The 21,535-nt window shown below is 36.9% G+C and overlaps 1 protein-coding gene across 2 annotated transcripts in view; it reads right to left on the reverse strand.

Annotated features, from left to right (window-relative positions):
- Nucleotides 1–5,638: 5,638 nt before the first annotated feature.
- The window catches only part of LOC102984452 (disintegrin and metalloproteinase domain-containing protein 5-like), a 140,466-nt gene continuing 124,569 nt past the window's right edge, over nt 5,639–21,535 (reverse strand). For both annotated transcript variants that reach the window (XM_028481541.2, XM_055081050.1), the window contains 3 exons: nt 13,043–13,202; nt 11,732–11,782; nt 5,639–5,702 (listed from right to left, as the gene is read on the reverse strand). In XM_028481541.2, the coding sequence (XP_028337342.2) occupies nt 5,690–5,702; nt 11,732–11,782; nt 13,043–13,202 (224 nt within the window). In that variant the 3' untranslated portion in view covers nt 5,639–5,689. The remainder of the gene's footprint in view (nt 5,703–11,731; nt 11,783–13,042; nt 13,203–21,535) is intronic.

Below are 21,535 nucleotides of genomic sequence, written 5' to 3' on the forward strand. Positions count from 1 at the left end.
CACCTAGCCAGCACTGTAGTAGAGCGTTCAAAAGGCCATTCCACCATTCTATCGAGCCAGCAGCTTCAGGATGGTGGGGAACGAGTGAATTCCATGAGCCCCAGGGCCACTGCTGCAATTCTTTTGCTGTGAAGTTTGTTCCTTGATCAGAAGCAATGTTTCATAGAATACTGTGATGGTGGGTAAGTCATTCTGTCAATCAATGGATGGCAGTTTTGGCAGAAGCATTACATATAGGGAAGGTAAATCTGAACCCAGGGTGTCTATCCCAATAAGGAAAAAACACTGCCCCTTCCTTGATGGAAGTGGTCCAATGTAATCAACCCACCACCAGGTAGGTTGCTGATCATCCTGAGAATGGTGCTGTATCCCGGGCTCGGTGTTGGCCTCTGCTGCTGGAAGATCAGGCACTCAGCAGTGGTGCTGCCAGGTTGCTAAGCCCATCCTGCCACCATGATTACTTTATTCCTTAGCCCATTTGGTGATAACAGGCATGGCTAGGAAATAGGCTGACTAGTATCCACAAAATGGGTCGTTTCCACCTGATTATTAAAATTGTCCTCTGTTGAGATCACCCTTAGTGAACATCCACATGGGACACAAACATCTTCATGTTTCTTGCCCATTCAGAGAGGTCTAGCCACATACTTCTTCCCCAAATAATTTTGTCATCAGTTTTCCATGGGACTTTCCTTCCAAGTCCCTGATCATACAGCCAAACCACTGGCTACAGCCCAGAAGTGGTATATAATCATATGTCTGGCTATTTCTCCTTCCAAGCAAATTGCACAACCAGGTACACTGCCTGAAGTTCTGCCCTTTTAATAGGATTTCCTTTCACCACTATCCTTCAAGGACGTCCAAGAGAGGGGCTGTAGTGCTACTGCTGTCCACTTTCAAGTGGTGCCTGCACGCCAGGCAGAATCATCTGTAAACCAGGCCCAAGTCTTCTCTTCCTCTGTCAACTGATTATAGGGAACTCCTATGAGTCCATAAATGCAAGCTGAGAGAAGGCACTGTAGTGGTAGTTGGGACTATAGGCATTTATTCTTCTTCTTGTAACTTACCTGTGCCTTCAGGGCCTGCTTGGGCCTGATCACAGCTACCACTGCCATTTGATGATGCAATGTTTCTGTGCAGCCCAATTTTATGACAACACTTAGTTTATGATCAACAGCTGAGGTTGCAGTATAATTTGGTGGCCTATGGTCAAGTGTTCAGTCTCTACTAAGGCTGTACCAGTAGCTGACCAAAAGTTGTTTTTGAAAAGGAAAATAGTTCTCTTTAGATTATGTCAGGGCCTTTCTCTATAATCCTAATGGCCTGCACCGCGATACACATGTGGGGCCTGCCAAAGGCTCCAAACAGCACCCCTATCTGCCACTTCCCACTTCAAGTACCACTGGATCTGCTGGCTTATGTGGCCCAAGTGGAAGAGCAGTTTGCATTGCATCCTGGACCTGTTGCAGAGCCTTCTCCTACTCTGGGCCCCATAAAAAACTAGCAGCTTTATGGGTCACTTGGCAAATGGGTTGGAGTAACACACTCAAATGCGGAATATGCTGTCTCCAAAATTCAAAGAAGCCCATTAGGCACCGTACCTCTTTCTTGGCTATAGGACTGTCCAGAATCCAAAATTTATCTTTCACCTTAGAAAGAGTATCTCAACAAGCCCCACACCACTGATCTCCTAGAAATTTCACTAGAAATCGAGATAGATGCCCCCAAAATTTTAGTCGGATTTATTTCCCACCTTCTGACAGCAAATGTCTTAATGATAAGTCTAGAGTAGCTGCTACTTCTCACTCACTAGGTCCAATCAGCATCACGAAATGGACCAGTATGATATCTTGTGAAAGGGAAAGGTGATCAAGATCTATATTATGACATAGGGCTAGAGAGTTGATAGACCCTGGGTAGGTAGGACAGTGAAGGTGTATTGCTGACTTTGCCTGCTGACAAAAATTGCTGCACACCAGGGACCAGAGGTTGTGTTAATTTGCTCAAGCAATGAAACCACAACTGGTATGGCAGATGCAATTGGAGTCAGCACCTGGTTAAGCTTAATGTAATCCATGCTTATTCTCCAAAATCCATCTGTCTTCTCTGCAGGCTAAATAGGAGAGTTGAATGAGTATGTGGTGGGAACCACCACCTGTACATCTTTCAAGTCCTTGATGGTGACACGAACCTCTGAATCTCTTTCTCTAAATTAAATCAGAGGAGGTTGGACATTTACAATTTGCTCATCATGGCTATTTTTGATCTATGTTTTGGCCAACCAACCGAACTGTTAGAGCACTTTTAACTCCTAAACTGCAGCATGAATGCAGAATCTCTTCTTAGTGAGCCCATGTCAATACATTTGGCTTGATGCAAGTTTATGTTCCTTCCACTGTTATCCCACACCCTTAATATCCCTTCCCACAGAGCTTCTCTTGATGTCTGCTTATATAAATCAGAGAATTCCATTAGTTCTTTTGGAGTATAGTTCACCTCACCTTCAGGAATCTGCTTAGACTGAGTCTAGTTGTAGGTCTAGAAGCAAAGATGGATGGTGGGGGTCAGTCCTGAGGAGAATCAGCAGTGTCTTGAGTCCAAGACCATTTCCTCAGGGTTAATTCCCTCAAATTGAGGTGGAAAGGCTGAAACCACCGTGGGTGGAGACAGCACTGTGGGTGAGAAGGTCAATTCCACTGGTGTTGGGGAGAATACTTTTGCTGAGGATGGGGAGGCCAATATCAATGAGGCTGGGAGGCCTCTTCCACAATGAGGACTCATCAGGATTGAGGGGCTCAATGTCCCGAGCTTCAACAGCATATTCCAACACATCCCCATCCCACCTTATAGGGTCTCATTCTTTCCCAATGAATGCCCTCACTTTGACAACAGACACCCTCTGGGGCTAGGAGGTCAACTTGCATTATAAATCAGCCAGGATGAGGGTCTCCATTTAAATTTCAGCACTTTCAGCTCTGGGGCTATAGGAGATAAGTCCTTTCTTCAGGGCACGCCTGGAAGCCTTTAGGTCATTTCCACAACACTTGACCTGGGAATTCAGATCTCTGAACTTATCTTTTTCTTTCCCTATGTTGTCCAGCAACATTAGGAGAAATCAACCAATGTTATTATAGTCCTTAGTTTTCCAAAAATGTTCAAAAATATCATATAGAGTCACGTGGCTCCTTTCTTCCTATAAGTGGTTGATTAGAATTATCCAAAGCAGATATTTTGCCTATCTCTGTAAACAGTTCGTTCCATGGCCTATCACTGCTCTTTTTGCTACTGGAAATAGAGACAATAGCATCTTTTTTTTTTTAAAGTTTTTATTGAATTTCTTACAATATTGCTTCTGTTTTATGTTTTGGATTTTTGGCCACGAGGCATGTGGGATCTTAGCTCCCTGACCAGGGATCGAACGCACACCCCTTCATTGGAAGGCAAAGTCTTAACCACTGGACCACCAGGGAAGTCCCTGAGTCAATGGCATCTTTAAACTTAATCAGATCACAAAGCCAGTTCCAGGAATCCCAAAACCAATTCAGAAAACTCATCCTTTTAAGTCCCCCAATCTGTATTAGTCAGTTAGTCAGCATTCTCCAGAGAAACAGAAACAGGAGATTTTATATATATATATATATATATATATATATAGAGAGAGAGAGAGAGAGAGAGAGAGAGAGAGAGAGAGAGAGAGAGAGACATGAGATTTATTATAGGAATTGGCTCATGTAGTTATGGAGGCCAAGAAATCCCATGATCTGCCATCTACAAACTGGAGAACCAGGAAAGCTGATGATGAATTCTGCCCAAGTCTGAAAGTCTAGAATGGGAATGGGGGTGGTGACAGTATAAGTCCCAGTCTGAAAAGCAGGAGTGCCAATGTCTGAAAGCAGGAGAAAATAGAAGTCTCCAATCAAGCACAGAGCAAATTCACTCTTCCTCTGTCCTTTTATTCTATTCAGAAGCTCAGTGGATTAGATGCTGCCCACCAGCATCCTTGAGAGTGATCTTTACTCAGTCTTCTGACTCATATGCTAATCTCTTCCAGAGACTCCCTCACAGAAACATTCAGAAATAATGTTTTAATCAGCTATCTGGGCATCCCTTAGCCCAGTTAAGGTGACACATAAAATTAAAAGTCACAAAAATTATAATATTTTATAAATCTTAGTATAACTTCAATACACATAAAGCAAATTACTGTCAGAAAAAAAATTAGAAAAATCAACAAATATAGTGAGGGATTTGGAAAATATGATGAAAACACATGACTTACCTCATATAGAGAACAGAATACCCAACCTCTGCAAAATACACATTTTAAATATGTATAAAAGACTTAGTGATATATACCACATGCTTAGGTATAAAATAACTCTTAACCAATTTCTCATGACTGAAATATTTCAGATTATGTTCTCTAACGAAAGTCAATTTAAGACAAATATAAAAATATAAAAATCCCCAAATATTTGATACAATACTTTTCTAATTAATCCATGGATCAAAGAGGAAAATTCAATGAAAATTAAAATATTCTTTGGTACATACTATAAAAATACTAAAGAAAAATCCATGACATAGGTAGGTCTTGCTTAGCGGGAATCTAAGCCATCTGAAAACTGTTGACACAAAAAATCAATAATGAATCTATAATAAGGAAAAGAGGGGGAAAGGGGTGGGATGGGAGGAATTGGGAGACTGGGACTGACACACATACATTGATACTATGTATAAAATAGACAACGGATGGGAACGTACTGTATAGCACAGGGAATTCTACCTAATGCGCTGTGGTAATCTAAATGGGAGGGAAGTCCAAAAGGGAGGGGATATCTGTATGTGTATGGCTGATTCATTTTGTTGCGCGGTGGAGGCTAACACAACATTGTAAAGCAACAATACTCCACTAAAAATTAATAAATTAAAAAAAGGAATCTGAATACACTAAAGCGGGTATACAGCTTTCAAAGAGGAGAAGCAGTAACAAGAGAAACACTGGGGCTTCCCTGGTGGCGCAGTGGTTGAGAGTCCGCCTGCCGATGCAGGGGACGCGGGTTCGTGCTCCGGTCCGGGAAGATCCCACGTGCCACGGAGCGGCTGCGCCCGTGAGCCATGGCCGCTGAGCCTGCGCGTCCGGAGCCTGTGCTCCGCAACGGGAGGGGCCGCAACAGTGAGAGGCCCGTGTACCGCAAAAAAAAAAAAAAGAGAGAGAAACACTGGATTCAGCTCCTAGCTGAGTAAATACCACTGGCACAAGTCACAGGCTAGCTGAAGTTTAGGAGCTCTGCAAGGAAGGAGGAAGGTAAGACTGCTGCGGGTGGGGAGGAGATTCAGGTCAACCTAAAGAGCAGAAAGGAAAAGGGATACTCTCTATGCTGGGGTCATGAGGTACAACTAGCAGGCCCTCAGGGCTTTATGGGGTGAGGGTCTTTGGCTGCTTTTACCTGATTCAGAGCCTTTTCTGGATTCAAGTTAGAGTAGATAGGTTGGAAGTTGGAACTGAAAATACAGAGAAAACACCAGACGTAATTCAGGTGATTCAGGTGCAGATGATTTATTATTTCATAATTTAAACCCTCAGCAGTGACAACAGAGGCGAGGGAGAAATATGTTTTTTTCCTTCTTGGTTTAGGCCAGTTTCTGGTGATTTATTTGGTACCATCCTCTCTTCAAGCCAAGATTGTTAGAGACTGTTACTGTGAGGGAAAACAAGACAAAGCACAACACAAAATACCAGTGTTATTTTTCTTTTTTTTTTTTGAGCCCACATATTTCTAACACAAGAATTTATTTAAAAGGCATGGAAAATTGAAGAGAAAGGATGAAGAAAATAAAAATTGATTCCAGAAAAAAACAATCATCTGTTACCTTCAACTGCAAATATTCTTAGTCTTCTACTAGAGTGGCTTCCTAAAATATCCTAAGTGTTTATCTATTTTTGGTAACTATATAGGTCAATAAAGCAAAGTGCCTTTAAATTTCCATTCTAAGTATATAAACTGATTTTGGTTTAGAATAAAAAAGAAAAAGAAAAATTGTGATATTTCTAAGTACAATCACATTTTATAAAAGATAAAACACCAACATATACACACACACGCGTCTGTACATCTATATATATTGAAATATTTTAAAATGATCATCCTAGGTGCTAAGATTAATGATGATTTTTTTTATTCTTTTGAATATTTTTAAATGAATGTTTATTACTTGTACTACTATGATAAGAAACAGAATGATTCACCCACTCACAAGCACGTGCAATTTATTGAATAAATCAAGAGAGGAGAGTCAAGGAAAGATTTGGGTATCCCAAGCTCTCTGGACTGAAAAGAATCTTATTGTCATTAAAATCTAAAATAATCCTTCAGAATTATGAATAATGAAAACAGTTAAGCATAAAATAGAGTCAAAATGTTTGTTGTAAACCTCAGCACAAAACTGAAAACGATAAAATGTTTCTGGAACCAAGAAAATAATGTTTAAAAAACAGGAATTTATTAACATTAGGCTAGGTCTAAACTCCCAACTTACATAACAGAAAAATCAGTGGAGAGAGAGAGATGGGAGAAGGTAAATGTACACTAAGCATCCCTCATACTAAAGGAAGTCTCAAAAATGCCTGTAATTCCTTACTTTTATATTACATATTTTTCTTTCTATGCCATACTCATTTAAGAAACAGCTCATTACTAAGTGACACAGTGGAAAATAAAGAAAATTCAATATGATAGTGAAAGAAAGTAAAATTTAAGGTATGTTATAACTAGAAAGCACATCACTCAAATGTACAAATGACTAAAAATAACTTATGAAGGTTACAACTTGATACAAATGGATTGGTGGTGATCATTACAATCAGGTAATTTGGCAGTAGATATCAAAAAGCAAGAGTGTAAATATTATATTTATGCTTTGATCAATCTCTCTTCTAGGGATTTATCCTGAGACTATAATTTATATAGCCTTTATAATTTATTAATTATTTAGCCTATTATAATTTATATAATAATATAAGGATGTTTATTACAGGGTGTTCATAATACAGAAAAACTGAAAGTAGTTTACATATTCATAATAATGGATTTTTTAAATGTTATTTTTCATTTTTAAGTTGAATACTATTTGTCACAAATGATGATATAGGCCTAGATTTTAGGATATAAAAGTTTCCCATAACAGTCTCTAAGTAAAAAAAAAAAAAAAAAAAGTATAAATAAGAATTTTATGTTTATTCTTTAGAAAAATTTTTTAAGAATATATACATCTATATTGTTAATGGAACTTTTCTTTGGGTATTGTGATTATGAGAAATTTATCTTTAATTCATATACCTACCAAGGTATTTTAGATATTTTAATAAATACTTGATAATCATTAAAAATCAGAAAGATGCTTTTTGAAAATAAAAAGATCTATATTTTAACTAATTGTTAGTTCTAAAGTTTACCTGGTTATCCCTAGTTTCCTTTCATATGAATTTCAGAATCTTTTTCTCAATTTTTCCTACCCTTTTATATAAAAAATATTTAGTGAATTTATGTTAAATATACAGAAGCTTACCTATATACAGAGTATCGATATTTGAAAAGAATAATATTTAAAGTTAAAAGTATAAAAAAAGAAGTAAAGACAAGCAGATTCAAATTAAATGGAAAAGGAAAAAAAATATTTTAGGTAATTAGACTCAAAATTTATGGAAAATCTTCTTTGTAAAATTCTAGGAAATAAAAGTTTAGTTATAATATAAAGTAAGTATAAAATGTAAGCATGATAGTTTTAAAAATGAACATTAAAGTTATAAACAATTGAAACCTGATAGCTTTAGAAGACGCTAAACTGCTGAACTGTAATAAAAGTATTAAAGTAATAAAATATATGCTCCTGCCTGCAGTGTGTGAGTCCTTGTTGCTTGATATTCTAACCAACACTTGAGGTTGCCTGTTCTTTTAATTTTAGCCACTCTTATAGGTGTGTAGGGGACACTCGTTTTTATTTTGTCTATTTCTGATGATTAATGATGTTGAGAAATTTTTCATGTTTTGAGCTCCTTTGATATCATCTTTTGTGAAGTGTCTTTTCAAATATTTTGCCTATTAGGCTTTCCCGTGTTTTGTTACTGGTTTACAGGGATTCTGTATATATTCTGAGTATGAGTCCTTTATTGGAAATATGTATTACAGACATCTTCTACCACATTGTGGCTTCCCTTTTCCCTTTCATAAGAGTGTCTTTTGTGAAGCAAAACTTCCTCAAGGTTTAAAAATTTTATTCTACTGTGCTTAAGAACACTTAAATGAGATCTACTCTCTTAACAAAAATTTAAGCATACATTTTTAACAATAGGGACAACGTTGTACAGCAGATCTCTAGATTTTGCACAGTTGAGACTTCATTCTCATTGATTAGCAACATCCCACTTTCCTGTCATCCCAGCCTGAGGCAACAACCATTCTACTCTCAGTTCTATGAGCTTCACTATTTGAGATATCTTAAGTGGAATCATGCAGTTATTTGTCCTTCTGTGACTGGCTTATTTCACTCAGCATAATGTCCTCAAGGTTCATCTGTGTTGTCACAGATGCAGGATTTCCTTCTTTTTAATGGCTGAAAAACATTCCATTATATGTATATACCGCATTTTCTTTATCCATTCATCCAATGATGGACATTTAGCTTGTATTCACATCTTGGCTATTGTAAGTGGTGCTGCAAAGAACACAAAAATGCTAATACTGCTTTGAGTTCCTGATTTCAATTCTTCTGGAAAACTATCCAGAAGTAGGATTGCTGGGTCATACAGTAGTTCTATTTTTAATTTTTTGAGGAATCTCCAACAGTTTTGCACAGTGGCCACAATATCTTGCATTCCCATCAACATTGTACAATGATTCCAATTTCTCCACATCCTTGCCAACACTTGTTGACTTTTGTGGGGTTTTTTTTGTAATAGCCATTCTAACAGGTGATACCTCATGTGGTTTTGATTTGAATTTCCCTGATGATTCGTGATCTATCTTTTCCTATATCTGTTGGCCCTAAGTATGGTATTTTGGGAGAAGCATCTATTCAAGTATTTAGCCCATTTTAAAATCAGGTTTTATTTTCTTTTTTGTATCAATGGTAGGAGTACCTTATGTGTTTTGGTTATTAACCCTTTTTCTGACACATGGTTTACAAATATTTTCTCCCCTTCCATAGGTTGCTCTTTCACTCTATTAAATGTTTCCCTTGCTGTGCAGAAGCCTTTTTAGTTTGATGGAGCCCCACTTGTCTATTTTTTGCTTTTGTTGCCTGTACTTTTGGTATCAACCCAAAAATTCATTGCGAAGACCAGTGATATGAAGTTTCCCCCCTATGTTTTCTTCTGGGAGTTTTACACTTTGAGGTCACTTTTAATCCACTTTGAGTTGATTTTTGTGTATGATGTAAGGGTTCAATTTCATTCTTTTGCATGTGGCTATCCAGTTTTCCCACCACCATGTCTCACTGCATATTCTTGGTACCCTTTCAAAGGTCATTTGACCATCTATGTGGGGATTGAATCCTGGGCTCTCTATTCTGTTCCATTTGTCTTTATCTGTCTTTATAACAGTACCATACTCTTTTAATTACAGAAGATTTGCAATATATTTTAAAATCAGGACGTATGATGCATCCAGCTTTGTTCTTTCTCAAAATGTTTTGGCTATTGAGGGTCCTTTGTGGTTCCAAATAAATCTTAGAATTCTTTTTTATATTTCTGTGAAAAATACCATTGGAATTTTGACAGGGGTTTCATTGAATTTGTAGATACCTTTGAGTGGTATGGATATTTTAACAATATTAATTGTTTCAGCCCATGAACACAGGATGTCTTTTCATTTCTTTCACTGCTTTCTTGTAGTTATCAATACACGAGTCTTTCACATTCTTAGTTAAGTTTATTTGTAAGTATTTTATTTTTTGATCCAATTATCTATGGGATTGTTTTCTGAACTTCATTTTAAGATAGCTTATTTTTAGTATATAGAAATGTAACTGATTATTGTACATTGATCTTGTAGCCAGCAGCTTTACTAATCTTATTAGTTCTAATAGTTTTTTGTGGAATCTTTAGGGTTTTTTATGTGTAAGAACATGACATTTGAAAACAAAAACAACTTCACTTCTTCCTTTCTGATGTAGATGTCTTTTGTCACCTAATTGCTCTGGCTAATACTTCCAGTACTAGTTTGAATACATATGGTGCCAGTGGGCATTCTTACCTTGTCCCTGATGTTAGAGGAAATGCTTCAATGTTTTCAGTTTGACTATGATATTAGCTGTTAGCTTCTCATATATGGACTTTATCATGTTGTAAATTCCTTCTATTCTTATTTTGTGGAAAGAATATATCATAAAAACATTTTGAATTTTGTCAAACTTTTTTCTGTATCTATTGAGACGATCTTGTCATTTTCATTCTTCATTTTGTTAATGTGGTGGGTGTATCACATTGATTAATTTTTATATGTTGAACCATCCTTGCACTCCCATGATATCACTTTCTCATGGTACATGATCCTTTTCATGTGCTGTTGAATTTGGTTTGCTAGTAGTTGAGAATTTTTGCATCTATATTCATCACAGATATTAGCTTGTAGTTTCCTTTTTGTGTAGTGTCCTTATCAGTTTTGGTATCAGAGTAATGCTGGCCTCATAAAATGAGTTTGTAAGTGTTACGTCCTTTTCCACTTTTTGGAAGAATTTTAGAAATACTGGCTTTAATTCATCTTTAAATGTTTGGTAGAATTCACCAGTAAAGCCAATCTGTCCTGGGCTTTTCTTTGTTGGGAGGGTTTTAGTTACTGGTTCAATCTCCTTAACTAGTTTTTAATCTGCTCACTTTCTATTTCTTCATGATTTAATCTTGGCAGGTTGTATGTTTCCAGGACTGTATTCATTTCTTTTTGGTTCTTCAGTTTCTTAGCATACAAATATTCACAGTAATCTTTCATGAACTATAAACTATAAAAAGATTATTTGTGTAGTATCGTTTGTAATGTCTCCCCTCTTATTTCTGGTTTTATTTATATTAGTCTTCTTTTTTTGTGTGTTAGATAGTCTAGCTAAAGGTTTATTTATTTCTTTCTTTTTTCAAAAAACATGCTTACTTTTGTTGATGTTTAAAATTGCTTTTTTCTTCTTCATTTTGTTCATATCTCCTCTGATCTTTACTATTTCCTTCCTTTCACTTACTTTGGGCTTAGTTTGTTCTTTTCTTCATTCCTTGATGTGTAAAGTTCGGTTGTTATTTGAGATCTTAAGACAGTAAAGTGAATGAAAACTGCAAGGCTCTACCTTATTAGCAATAATATTTTTCTGAGATAATATTATAACTATAAGCACATCTGACATTTTTATAATATCAGTTCTCTTTTTATGTGGCAGTAAAATGTCATCAACATATAAGTGCCACTTACCAAACCTCACAAAAAAAAAAGAATCCTAAAATTTACGTGGTCATAAATGCTAGTATGGGTGCACAAAAATCACCCCTTTGGTGTAGGTCAGGGAGGAGAGGTTGAGACATAATGAAATCAAGTTTTATTGCTTAGCATTATAAAATCACCTACAATGGGAGCCACAAACAATATTATTAACAAATGTTTTGGTTTCAAGCTAACAATTTTTAAGTGCTCCTTTAATAATGATCAAAAGGTATGATGCCGAATGGTTAATCAATCACTCGTTCTACACTCACCTTACACTGAGTGACAACTTGCTGTTACTGCTGCTTTCTTCCGACACAGATCTATAACATCGATAAAGTTTATTTTAAATAAGTGGGGGAATTTAAAAATGTTGAACAATTAAGTGACTATTTGAACGAAAAATGTTCTTCAAAGAAACAGAGTGATTCACTACATAAAATGTCTCCTTCCAGCAAAATAAAACAAAACAAATAAAACTGGTACCATCTCAATATTAGAACAAATGCCATCAGCCACCTTGCTCTGTTGACAAAATCCTCTCATCCTCATTTTACATATACTCAGTTTTTACAGATAGGCCCCCTGATTCTATGATATCACTAACTCCTCAGGCCAAATTAAACCAAAACCGTAAAGTAGCAGTCAAAAATTTCAGTTAATTTTTCCATATATTTCTGCAGATTTCTTTCATCCTCTCGTAACATACTCGGATCTTCTCTTCATATCACTTCTTGGAAGGTAAAACTAGAGGTAAATACCTCTCTGGAAGAATACAGTAAATTATGACTAAGGGGTTCAATAATGATGTTTAAATAGTTGTGTAACTGATTACAGATAATATGGTGATTTCATTTATTAATTTGGTGTACCCAAAAGTTTATGATACATTGGAAAGCTATTATCTCACATTTTGTAGAGTTATAGAGAATAATTTTAAGAACATAAAGATTAAATCCCTTGCTCAAGATATCATAGTTAGCAAGATATGCAAGATTTAGGAGTTGAAACCAGGTTTTCTGAGGCTAAATATAATTTTCTCCCCACTCCATGATGCTTCCTCCTGTCTCCTAACCTGATTAGTATGAATTACACATGTAATTTCTAGTTGAGAAATGACTGGACAAATCAGCAATAATTAGGAAAATAAATATTAGGCAGGCAGGTTCATAGATATTATCTCTAGTTGAGTGGGATGTTCTGATAAAGTTATTTACCACTGGTCTGAGGATCTATATCTTAAAATTTTATTTATTTATTTACTTTTAAAATGCAGTGTTATTTATTCTCATGAAGCTCATGGACAATATGACTATTTAGACAGAGTCAGTGGATTAAGAGGCCGAATAAACCTCCACAATACCCTTGGCACCCATATCTCCTCCTCAAGTGATACTGGTGGTGAAATGAATGGTTTTAGTAATGAGTAAAACCAGAGAAAACATGAAAACACCAAGCCAGTTTGAAATGTATCCCTGGGCCATCCTCATATTGTTTTACCTACAGTCTTAGCTTATTCCTGATGAAACTTGACTACTTTTTTCTTGACTTATCTAATTTAATAAGAATTAAAACATATATACCTCTCACTTTCAGGTTCTCCTCTGTAGCATAGCTCCCTTATTTTACTCTGCATTATTATAACAGCAATAGTAATGATGAACACAGGTAGAGAAATGTAGAAAATGAGTTGAAATCTGTGTTTTGGATGACTGAGAGATCTCTCCGGCAAAAGCTTTTTACCTAGAATGGAAAGCATCCATTTCAAATTATGTCAGAGATTTTATTAACCAAATCAAAAGGTGGAGGGGTATCATTACCAACAATATTCCCCAAAACTAAAAATTTCATTCACATAGACTGTGAATATAATAAAATCTGAAAACCTAAACTAATATATAAAACGGGCTGTTACTAGCACTTTACTGATGTTTTTGAGTTTTCAAACTTCCACCATATGGTGATTTCCTTGATTGAAGGTAATGTTCTTTCATGGACCACATATTTAATACTTGCAAATATTTCTTCAATTCTGTTCTTATACAGTGTTTCCGAGGCTCAAACATGTATATCACAAAGAGTATTGGATTGTACCTGTATGTGAGAATTAAATCTGGGGTATCTGGCATTTAATTTCTCTTACAGTACTACAATTTTTTTCCTAAAAATTAAATATCAGTAATCTCTAAATAACTTATTTAAGTTCGTTAATCAAATATGTCAAATATGCAGCAATAGGAAATTGTTAAAATGGCTCTAGAATAATTTTATAGAATGCATGGCTAAGCTTGGCTTTGACCCACTTCTGACTGACTAGTGCTAATATCTACATTTTCCTCATCTGTTCTTGTAGATTCTCAGCTGACATCTGCATTCACCTTTCCGGATTCATAATGTATCGAGTTCTGCTCTCTCCACAATTTGTTGGCATGCTTCCTTTTATTTGATATGAACTGTGACTCTATCACTTCTTTGCCACACTGGAGAAGCTGACAGTCGGAAGAGCAACTTCCCAGCTACAGCGCGGATGATAGCTGAGGCTCAAAATACTCCTCTTACTACTATCCCAGCACCTCTCCCTTTTTCCCCATGTGTTTGTTTTAAGCGAGTTCAAGGTAGGAGCAAAGTTTTCTTTTTCAGTCAGCTTTGTGCATGCGCTTGGGGTTCCCAGTATCTTCAAGACAAAGATTACATGATTATTTGTAATTAGAAAACAAGTGAATCAGATGAAGAGATCAGCCTCTCTGGCCATATACTACAGATTGATTCTCAGCTATGTGTATAGTCTTCCGGGTAATCAGTGATACCACATGGGTTATTTGAAAATGAATGTAATATATGCCCAGGTGGCCTTGGAAGTCTAAGTAGGAAAAATTGGTCTCACTTCTTTCGCTTATACTGTCTAGTTTTAACAAGCACTACTTATTTATACCAGCCAACAAAGAATATTTTCTACTAACTCTCCTCTCAGTTGGTGATCTTCAGTAAATTAATTACTCGGAGTCTCCATTTCCCATTGGTTAAACTAGTCCTCAATAATCTGCCTCAAGGCTTCTACCTCCTTCTAAAGATGCCTCAGGGAATCATCTAGTCATTTAACTATTATTCATGGTTTTTCACCTCCTTCCTTTTATTACCCCAAAGTGTCTTACCCTTTATGACTCAAGCGTTTAACTGTCATATCAAACTCCCCAAAACATAGATCTTACCCATACCAAACTTTATGGGTAAATATCAGGTATAGAAATAAAAGATTTTTCCCTGGAGGAGCCAGCATGCATCAGCGGCAGCTCCCAAAGCTTCCCTATCCTCCACCCTGTGCCACATTCAGATTGATTACAGAAAACACAGATGGAGAGCTCTGTGTAAAGTAGAAACAAGATTGCTCATAAATAGTCATTTCACTTCTGCAGTGTTAGTTACACAGTTTACATGATTACCCAGTTTCTCCAGCCAGCTATTCCACCATAAATCAGTAACTCCAGGTTTACTTAGAATAATCTATGTATACGGATGAGTATATCCTGCCAGAAACATTTTATAGAGAGGGACGCCTGTTATCTTTCTCTGGCAAACACTGTTCATACATGTAACAGTTAATTTTATGCATCCATTTGACTGGGCCATGATGACCTCAGATATTTGGTCAAATATTATTCTGGGTGTTTCTATGGGGTGTTTTCAAATGAGATTAACATTCAAATCAGTAGACTGAGTAAAGCAGTAGCTTTCTTTAATGTGGGTGGGCCTGATCCTGGAAGCCTTAATAAAACAAAAACACTGACCCTCCAGTGGATATGGGAAGATTCTTCCTGCCTGAGGTACCCAAACTGAGACATCAGCTTTTCCTGACCTTCAAGCCTGCTGCCCTTCACACAAAAACTGCACCATCGGCTCTCCTGGGGCTGCAGTTTACTGACTCACTCTGCACATTTTGGGATTTGTCAGCCTCCGTAATCACATGAGCCAATCCATTCCTTCTAAAACATCTCTCTCTCTCTGTCTCTCTGTCTCTCTGTCTCTCTCTCTCTCTCTCTCTCCATACTATTGATTCTGTTTCTCTGGAGAATTTTGATTTTGGTACCAAGAAGCGGGGTGTCATTATAACAAATACCTAAATATGTGGAAATGGCTTTGGGACTTGTAATGGGTAGTGGCTAGAGGAATTTTGAGGCACATTTTAGAAAACTCCTAGATTAATCTGAAGAGACTGTTGGTAGAAACATGGACGGTGAAAGCAACTCTGGTGAGGGCTCAGGGAGAAAAGAGGAGAGCAGGAGAGAAAGCCTACATCTTCTTAGAGAGTACAAAGATAATCATGAACAGAATGATGGTAGAAATATTTACATGAAAGTTGTTTCTGGTGAGATTTTAGACAGAAAAGGAAAATGATTAAGAAAAGGCAACTCCTGCTGTAAAGTGGCAAAAAACTTGGCTAAATTGTAACCTCGTGTTTTATGGAAGATAGAACTTGTGAGCCATGAAACTGGATAATTAGCTGAGAAGATTTCTAAGCAAAATGTTGAAGATGTAGTCTGGGTACTCCTGACTGCTTATAGTAATATGTGAGAGGAGGAGATACATTGAAGAAGTAAGTGTTACCCAGGGGGGTACCAGAACTTAAAGATTTGGAGAATTCTCAGTCTATCCATATTGCAAAAAATGGGAAAACATGATTTAGAGAGAACGTACCAAAAGTGTGGATGGAAAAGTCATCTGATAAAGAGACTGTGCATGTGAACCACCTCAGGAAAAGTCAGGAATAAGGATGAGATTACACCAGCAGAAACATTACCAGGTTGGACCAAAGGGAACAGCACGGGGCAACAGAGCTATGTGGCTGCCAATATACTTTATCCTTCAAGAAAAGAGAAGGACGCGAAGGTGATTCAGAGATCATCAAGGCTTCCTCCCCCATCACATGTCCAGGAGCTGTCCCCTCCTCGGTTTTGACCAGCCAAGCTACCCCGCCCAGTGGTTGAGAGGGGCAGGGCCACTCCAAAGAGCAGTATGGATGGGGCCTCTATCCAGAGCTGAAGGAGTGGGGTAGACTCTACTGCAGGCTCTGGGGTTATGCTGCTACCCCAATGGGCCTGGAGGGCAGAACATCAAACCTAAGAGGATTATCTTCCAACCTTAAAATCGAATTGAATTTGCCTTCCTAGGTTTTATTTGTATTTACTGGGATCTGTCACCCCTTTCTTCTTTCCAATTTCTCCCTTTGGGAACAAGAATGTCCATCCTATTCCTGTCTCACCTTTGTTTTTTGGAAGCACATAACTTGTCTGATTTCACACGTTCATAAATGGAGAGGAATTTTGCCTCAAGATGAATCATACCTCAAGCCTCACCCATTCCTGATTTAGATGATATTTAGAAGAGACGTTGTATTTGCAATTTATACTGAAACGGGTTAAGACTTTTGGAGCTACTGAGATGGGGTGGACATATTCTGCATAAAAGGAGGACATGAATTTGGGGAGCCATACGATGGAATATTATGGACTGAATAGTGTTCCCCCAAATTCATATGCTGAATTGAATCCCTAAACCCCAGTGTGATGGTATTTGGAGATAAGGCCTTTGGGAGGTAATTAGGGTTGAGATCATAAGGGTGGGGTCCTAATCTGATGGAATTGATGTTCTTATAAGAGGAGGAGGAGACACCAGAGAGCTTTCTCTCTCCACATACACAGAGGACTCAGCAAGAAGGCAGCCATACGCAAGCCAGGAAGAGAGCTCTCACCAGAAACCGAATTTGCCAGCACCTCGATCATGCGTTCCCAGCCTCCACAGCTGTGAGAGAATAAATTTCTATTGTTTAAGATACCCAGTCAGTGGCATTTTGTTATGGCAGCCAAGCAGACTAATAGTGTATTTTCATGAAAGAATGGATGAGGTCATTTATTCCCTAGGCCATCCATTGAAGGGAGAACTAGCCGTGGAACACCAAACAAACAAATGATTACCAGTGGAGAGTGGAAAGAGGGGAGGGGAAAGGGATTAAAAGGTGTAAACTTCTATGTAGAAAATAAGCTACAAGGTTATATTTGTGCAGCACAGGGAACAGAGCCAATATCCTAATAACATTAAATGGACTATAATCTATAAAAACTTTGAATCACTATGCTGTAAACATGAAACTAATACACTGTAATTTGACTGTACTTCAAAAAAAATACTTTCCTTCCTAGCGATATTCATTACCTAATAGTCTAGAGAACTTCAGGCTAGAAGACACGATTGTTTAGTATTAGAAAATCTTCAAAGGCAATATAAGACACAGTATAATCAGTTCAATAGATGCCTTCCACATAAAGCCCAAATATACATTCCTGATTTTAAATAAAATTGGGAGAGATAAATATTTTCTCAACAAGATAAATATTGAATCAAAAGGAGCAGCCTTTTCATGAGACAATATTAGAGGTATTCCTAAGAAGTAATGATAGCCTCTTTCATGATGATTTCCTGTTATTCTGAATGGATTACCCAATACAATTATGAAATGAGAGAGAGAGAGAAGGTGAAATTAACTGAAGAAGAGGAAAGAAAGGAAAATTATTATTAAAAAGGTGTGGCAAAATTATTATTAATTTCAGTTCATATCATTTAAAAAATATCAACCCCCTAAAAAAATCAACTAAAAGCCTTTTGAAAATGATGATAGTCCATTGATAAAATGTAGGCACAGGGCTTCCCTGGTGGCGCAGTGGTTGCGCGTCCGCCTGCCGATGCAGGGGAGCCGGGTTCGCGCCCCGGTCTGGGGGGATCCCGCGTGCCGCGGAGCTGCTGGGCCCGTGGGCCGTGGCCGCTGGGCCTGCGCTCCAGAGCCTGTGCTCCGCAAGGGGAGGGGCCGCGGCAGAGGGAGGCCCGCATACCACACACACACACAAAAAAAAATGTAGGCACAAAAATCAGGTTTCCTATAATTAAAAGTAGCAATTTAAAATACAACAGATCTTCTGATAACAATGTTCAACAAAATGATGATATTCTTAAAAATTAAACTGGTAATTTTTGATCCATAGATCCTGCTATACCCATAGAGAGATCAAAACCACAATGAGTTATCACTTTACCCTCATTAGGTTGGTTACTATAAAAAGAAGAGTTGGTGATGATATGGAGAAATTGGAAAACTTGTTGATGAGGATGTAAAATGACTCAGCCTTTATGAAAAAGAGTTTGGTGGCTCCTCAGAAAGTTAAATATAGAATTACTATATTATCCAGCAATTCCACATTTAGGTATATACTCAAAGTATTGAAAGCATGGACTCAAACAGATATTTGTACACCCACGTTCACAGCATCATTATCCACAATAGTCAAAAGGTGGAAGTAAGCCAAGTATCCATCAACAGATCAATGGATAAACCAAATGTGATATATACATGCAATCGAATATTACATGGCCTTAAAATGGAACAAAATTTTGACATGCTATAACATGGGTGAACTTTGAAGACATTATGTTAAATGAAATAAACCATAAATAAAAGGACAAATAATGTGTAATTCCACTTCTATAAGGTATGTGAAAGTGGTCAAGTTCATAGAAACAAAAAGTAGAATGGTGGCCTCCAGGGGTTGAGGAAGAGAGGAATGGGGAGTAAGCGTTGAATGAATATAGAGTTCCAGTTTTGCAAGATGAAAGAGTTCTGGAGATGGATGGTGGGTTTACAACAATGTACACCAATATATTTAATGCCACTGATTCGTACATTTAATAATGGTTAAAATGGTAAATTTTATGTTATGCATATTTAACAATTAAACATATATATATATAAAAATGTATGTGTGTTAGAAAAGATCAAAAATATCACTAGAAGTGATTGTCAAGGGTAATGAAAAAAAATATGCAGAATAATTATAAATTTCCTACAACCATAAGATAAATGGGAAGCCTCATGAAATTAAAGAAATGCGAGTGGAATTTTTTTTACTGTTGGCTTGTCATAGGTTTAAAAGGTTGATAATAACACCTGAAAATCAATAATAATATATAATATTACTAGTGGTTAACTTCTGGGGTTAAGATTATATAAAATTATTAAAAGAAAAATTATAATATAAGATTAAATAAACTTGATATATAAATTTTATATACCAAGTAGACAAGTTAACAAAAATATATGAGGATTTAGATTCTAGAATATGCAAACAAGTAACTCATACACACAATCACATATGTATTTAATTATATTAAATTATGTACATGTTATATCTTTGTATGTAACACTGTAAAAACAGATTATACATTCTTCGAAAATATCCATGAAATATTAACAAAAGTCAATAATGTACTGGTTACAAATAAGGCCAGGATAAATTCCATAACTTGAGGTTTTTCCAGGCCATATTCTGTTAACATAAGTCAGTGATATTCAAAATCAATAAAATGAGGATATAAAGCAAACTTGGACTCCTTGGAATCACATTGCCTCTCAAACTCTTTATGCCCCCACATGCATTCAGCATCACAAGGGCTTCTCCCACATCGAGTCCAGGCCCATCAGCAGCCCAGGGCTTCCTTGACTGGATACAGGGCCCCAAGGAGATAATTTGGGCACAGAACAGGCAGTCAGATGCATACCAGCCCAGGGCTTTCGGGGTAGACCTACAGGCCCCAGAATAGAGGGGATGAATACAGCCTATGACAGCTCACTAAAAGAAACTAGTTGTATTGGAAGGTTTCCTCTGAGCCCAGGTTCAGGTGCAACTACAGTACCGCCATTTGGACCTAAAGTGGCCTAGGGTAACTAACCATGATTGTTGGCCTGGCACTGTTCCGAGTGTTGTAAGGAAAGCCTTATATACCAGGCATCCATTAACTGGATGGGAAATTTTCTGATTTTTAGAAACTGGCTTGGAAGTTTGGAAGGAAAAAACAAAATTCATACAGAAGCTTAAAAAAAATACCCAGGAACTAAAAGCAACATTGTTTTGCTGTCAAGTGAATATAGCATAGATTATCTGCAGTTGCTCTTGCTGTTTTTAACTCTGACTACTGATGTTCACTCTGAGTGATGTGCCTTAAGTGTGCAACCTAAGGGTATTGAAATCATAAATGTGAACAGTACATCTTTGACTTAGTCTGTGGATTAACTGTTGTGCTTTGTGTCAAGATAGCACTAATTTTTCATATTGTCAAAATTGTGATCTTTTCTAAGAGCTCAGATAATGAAAATCAGAATGATGACAATACTAACACCAGCATGACCCAGACATCACTGAACAAGAAGGCTAAATGACTGTTCCTAGTGACAGATGGAAGAACATATACAACTAGATTAGATATGTAAGTAACCCAAACATAGCATATTGTACAACATGCCAAAAATAATTTGGACCTAGAAATAAACCATGCGTATATGGTCAATTAACATATAACAAAGGAGCCAAAAATATACAATCTAGAAACGATAGTCTCTTCAATAAATTGTGTTGGGAAAACTGAACAGCTACATGTAAAAGAGTGAAACTGGACCATTATCTTATACAATACATAAAAATTAACTCAAAATGGATTAAAGAGTTGAATGTAAGACCTGAAAGCATAACACTCATAGAAGAAAATATAGGCAGTAAACTCCTTGACTTTAATCTTGGTGATGATTTTTTGAATCTGACACCAAAAGCAAAGGCAGCTAAAGCAAAAATCAACAAGTAGCAAAACATCAAATGTAAAAGCTATTTCACAGCAAAGGAAACTATCAACAAAATGAAAAGACAACCTAGTGAATGGGAGAATATATTTGCAAATCATACATCTGATAAGGGGTTAATATCCAAAATATACAAAGACATCATACAACTTAAAAGCAAAACAAACAAAAAATTCCAATTAAAAAATGGGCAGAAGATTTGAATAGACATTTTTCCAAAGAAGACATCCAAATAGCCAACAGGTATATGATAAGATGCTCAACGTCACAAATCATTGGGAAAATTCAAATCAAAACCACAATGAGATATTACCTCACACCTGTCAGAATGGCTATTCTCAAAAAGATAAGAAATAACAAGTGTTGGTGAGGATGTAGAGAAAAGGGAACCCTCATGCAGTGT

The sequence above is a fragment of the Physeter macrocephalus genome, chromosome 20 (genome assembly GCF_002837175.3).
Source record: "Physeter macrocephalus isolate SW-GA chromosome 20, ASM283717v5, whole genome shotgun sequence".
Lineage (NCBI taxonomy): Eukaryota > Metazoa > Chordata > Mammalia > Artiodactyla > Physeteridae > Physeter > Physeter macrocephalus.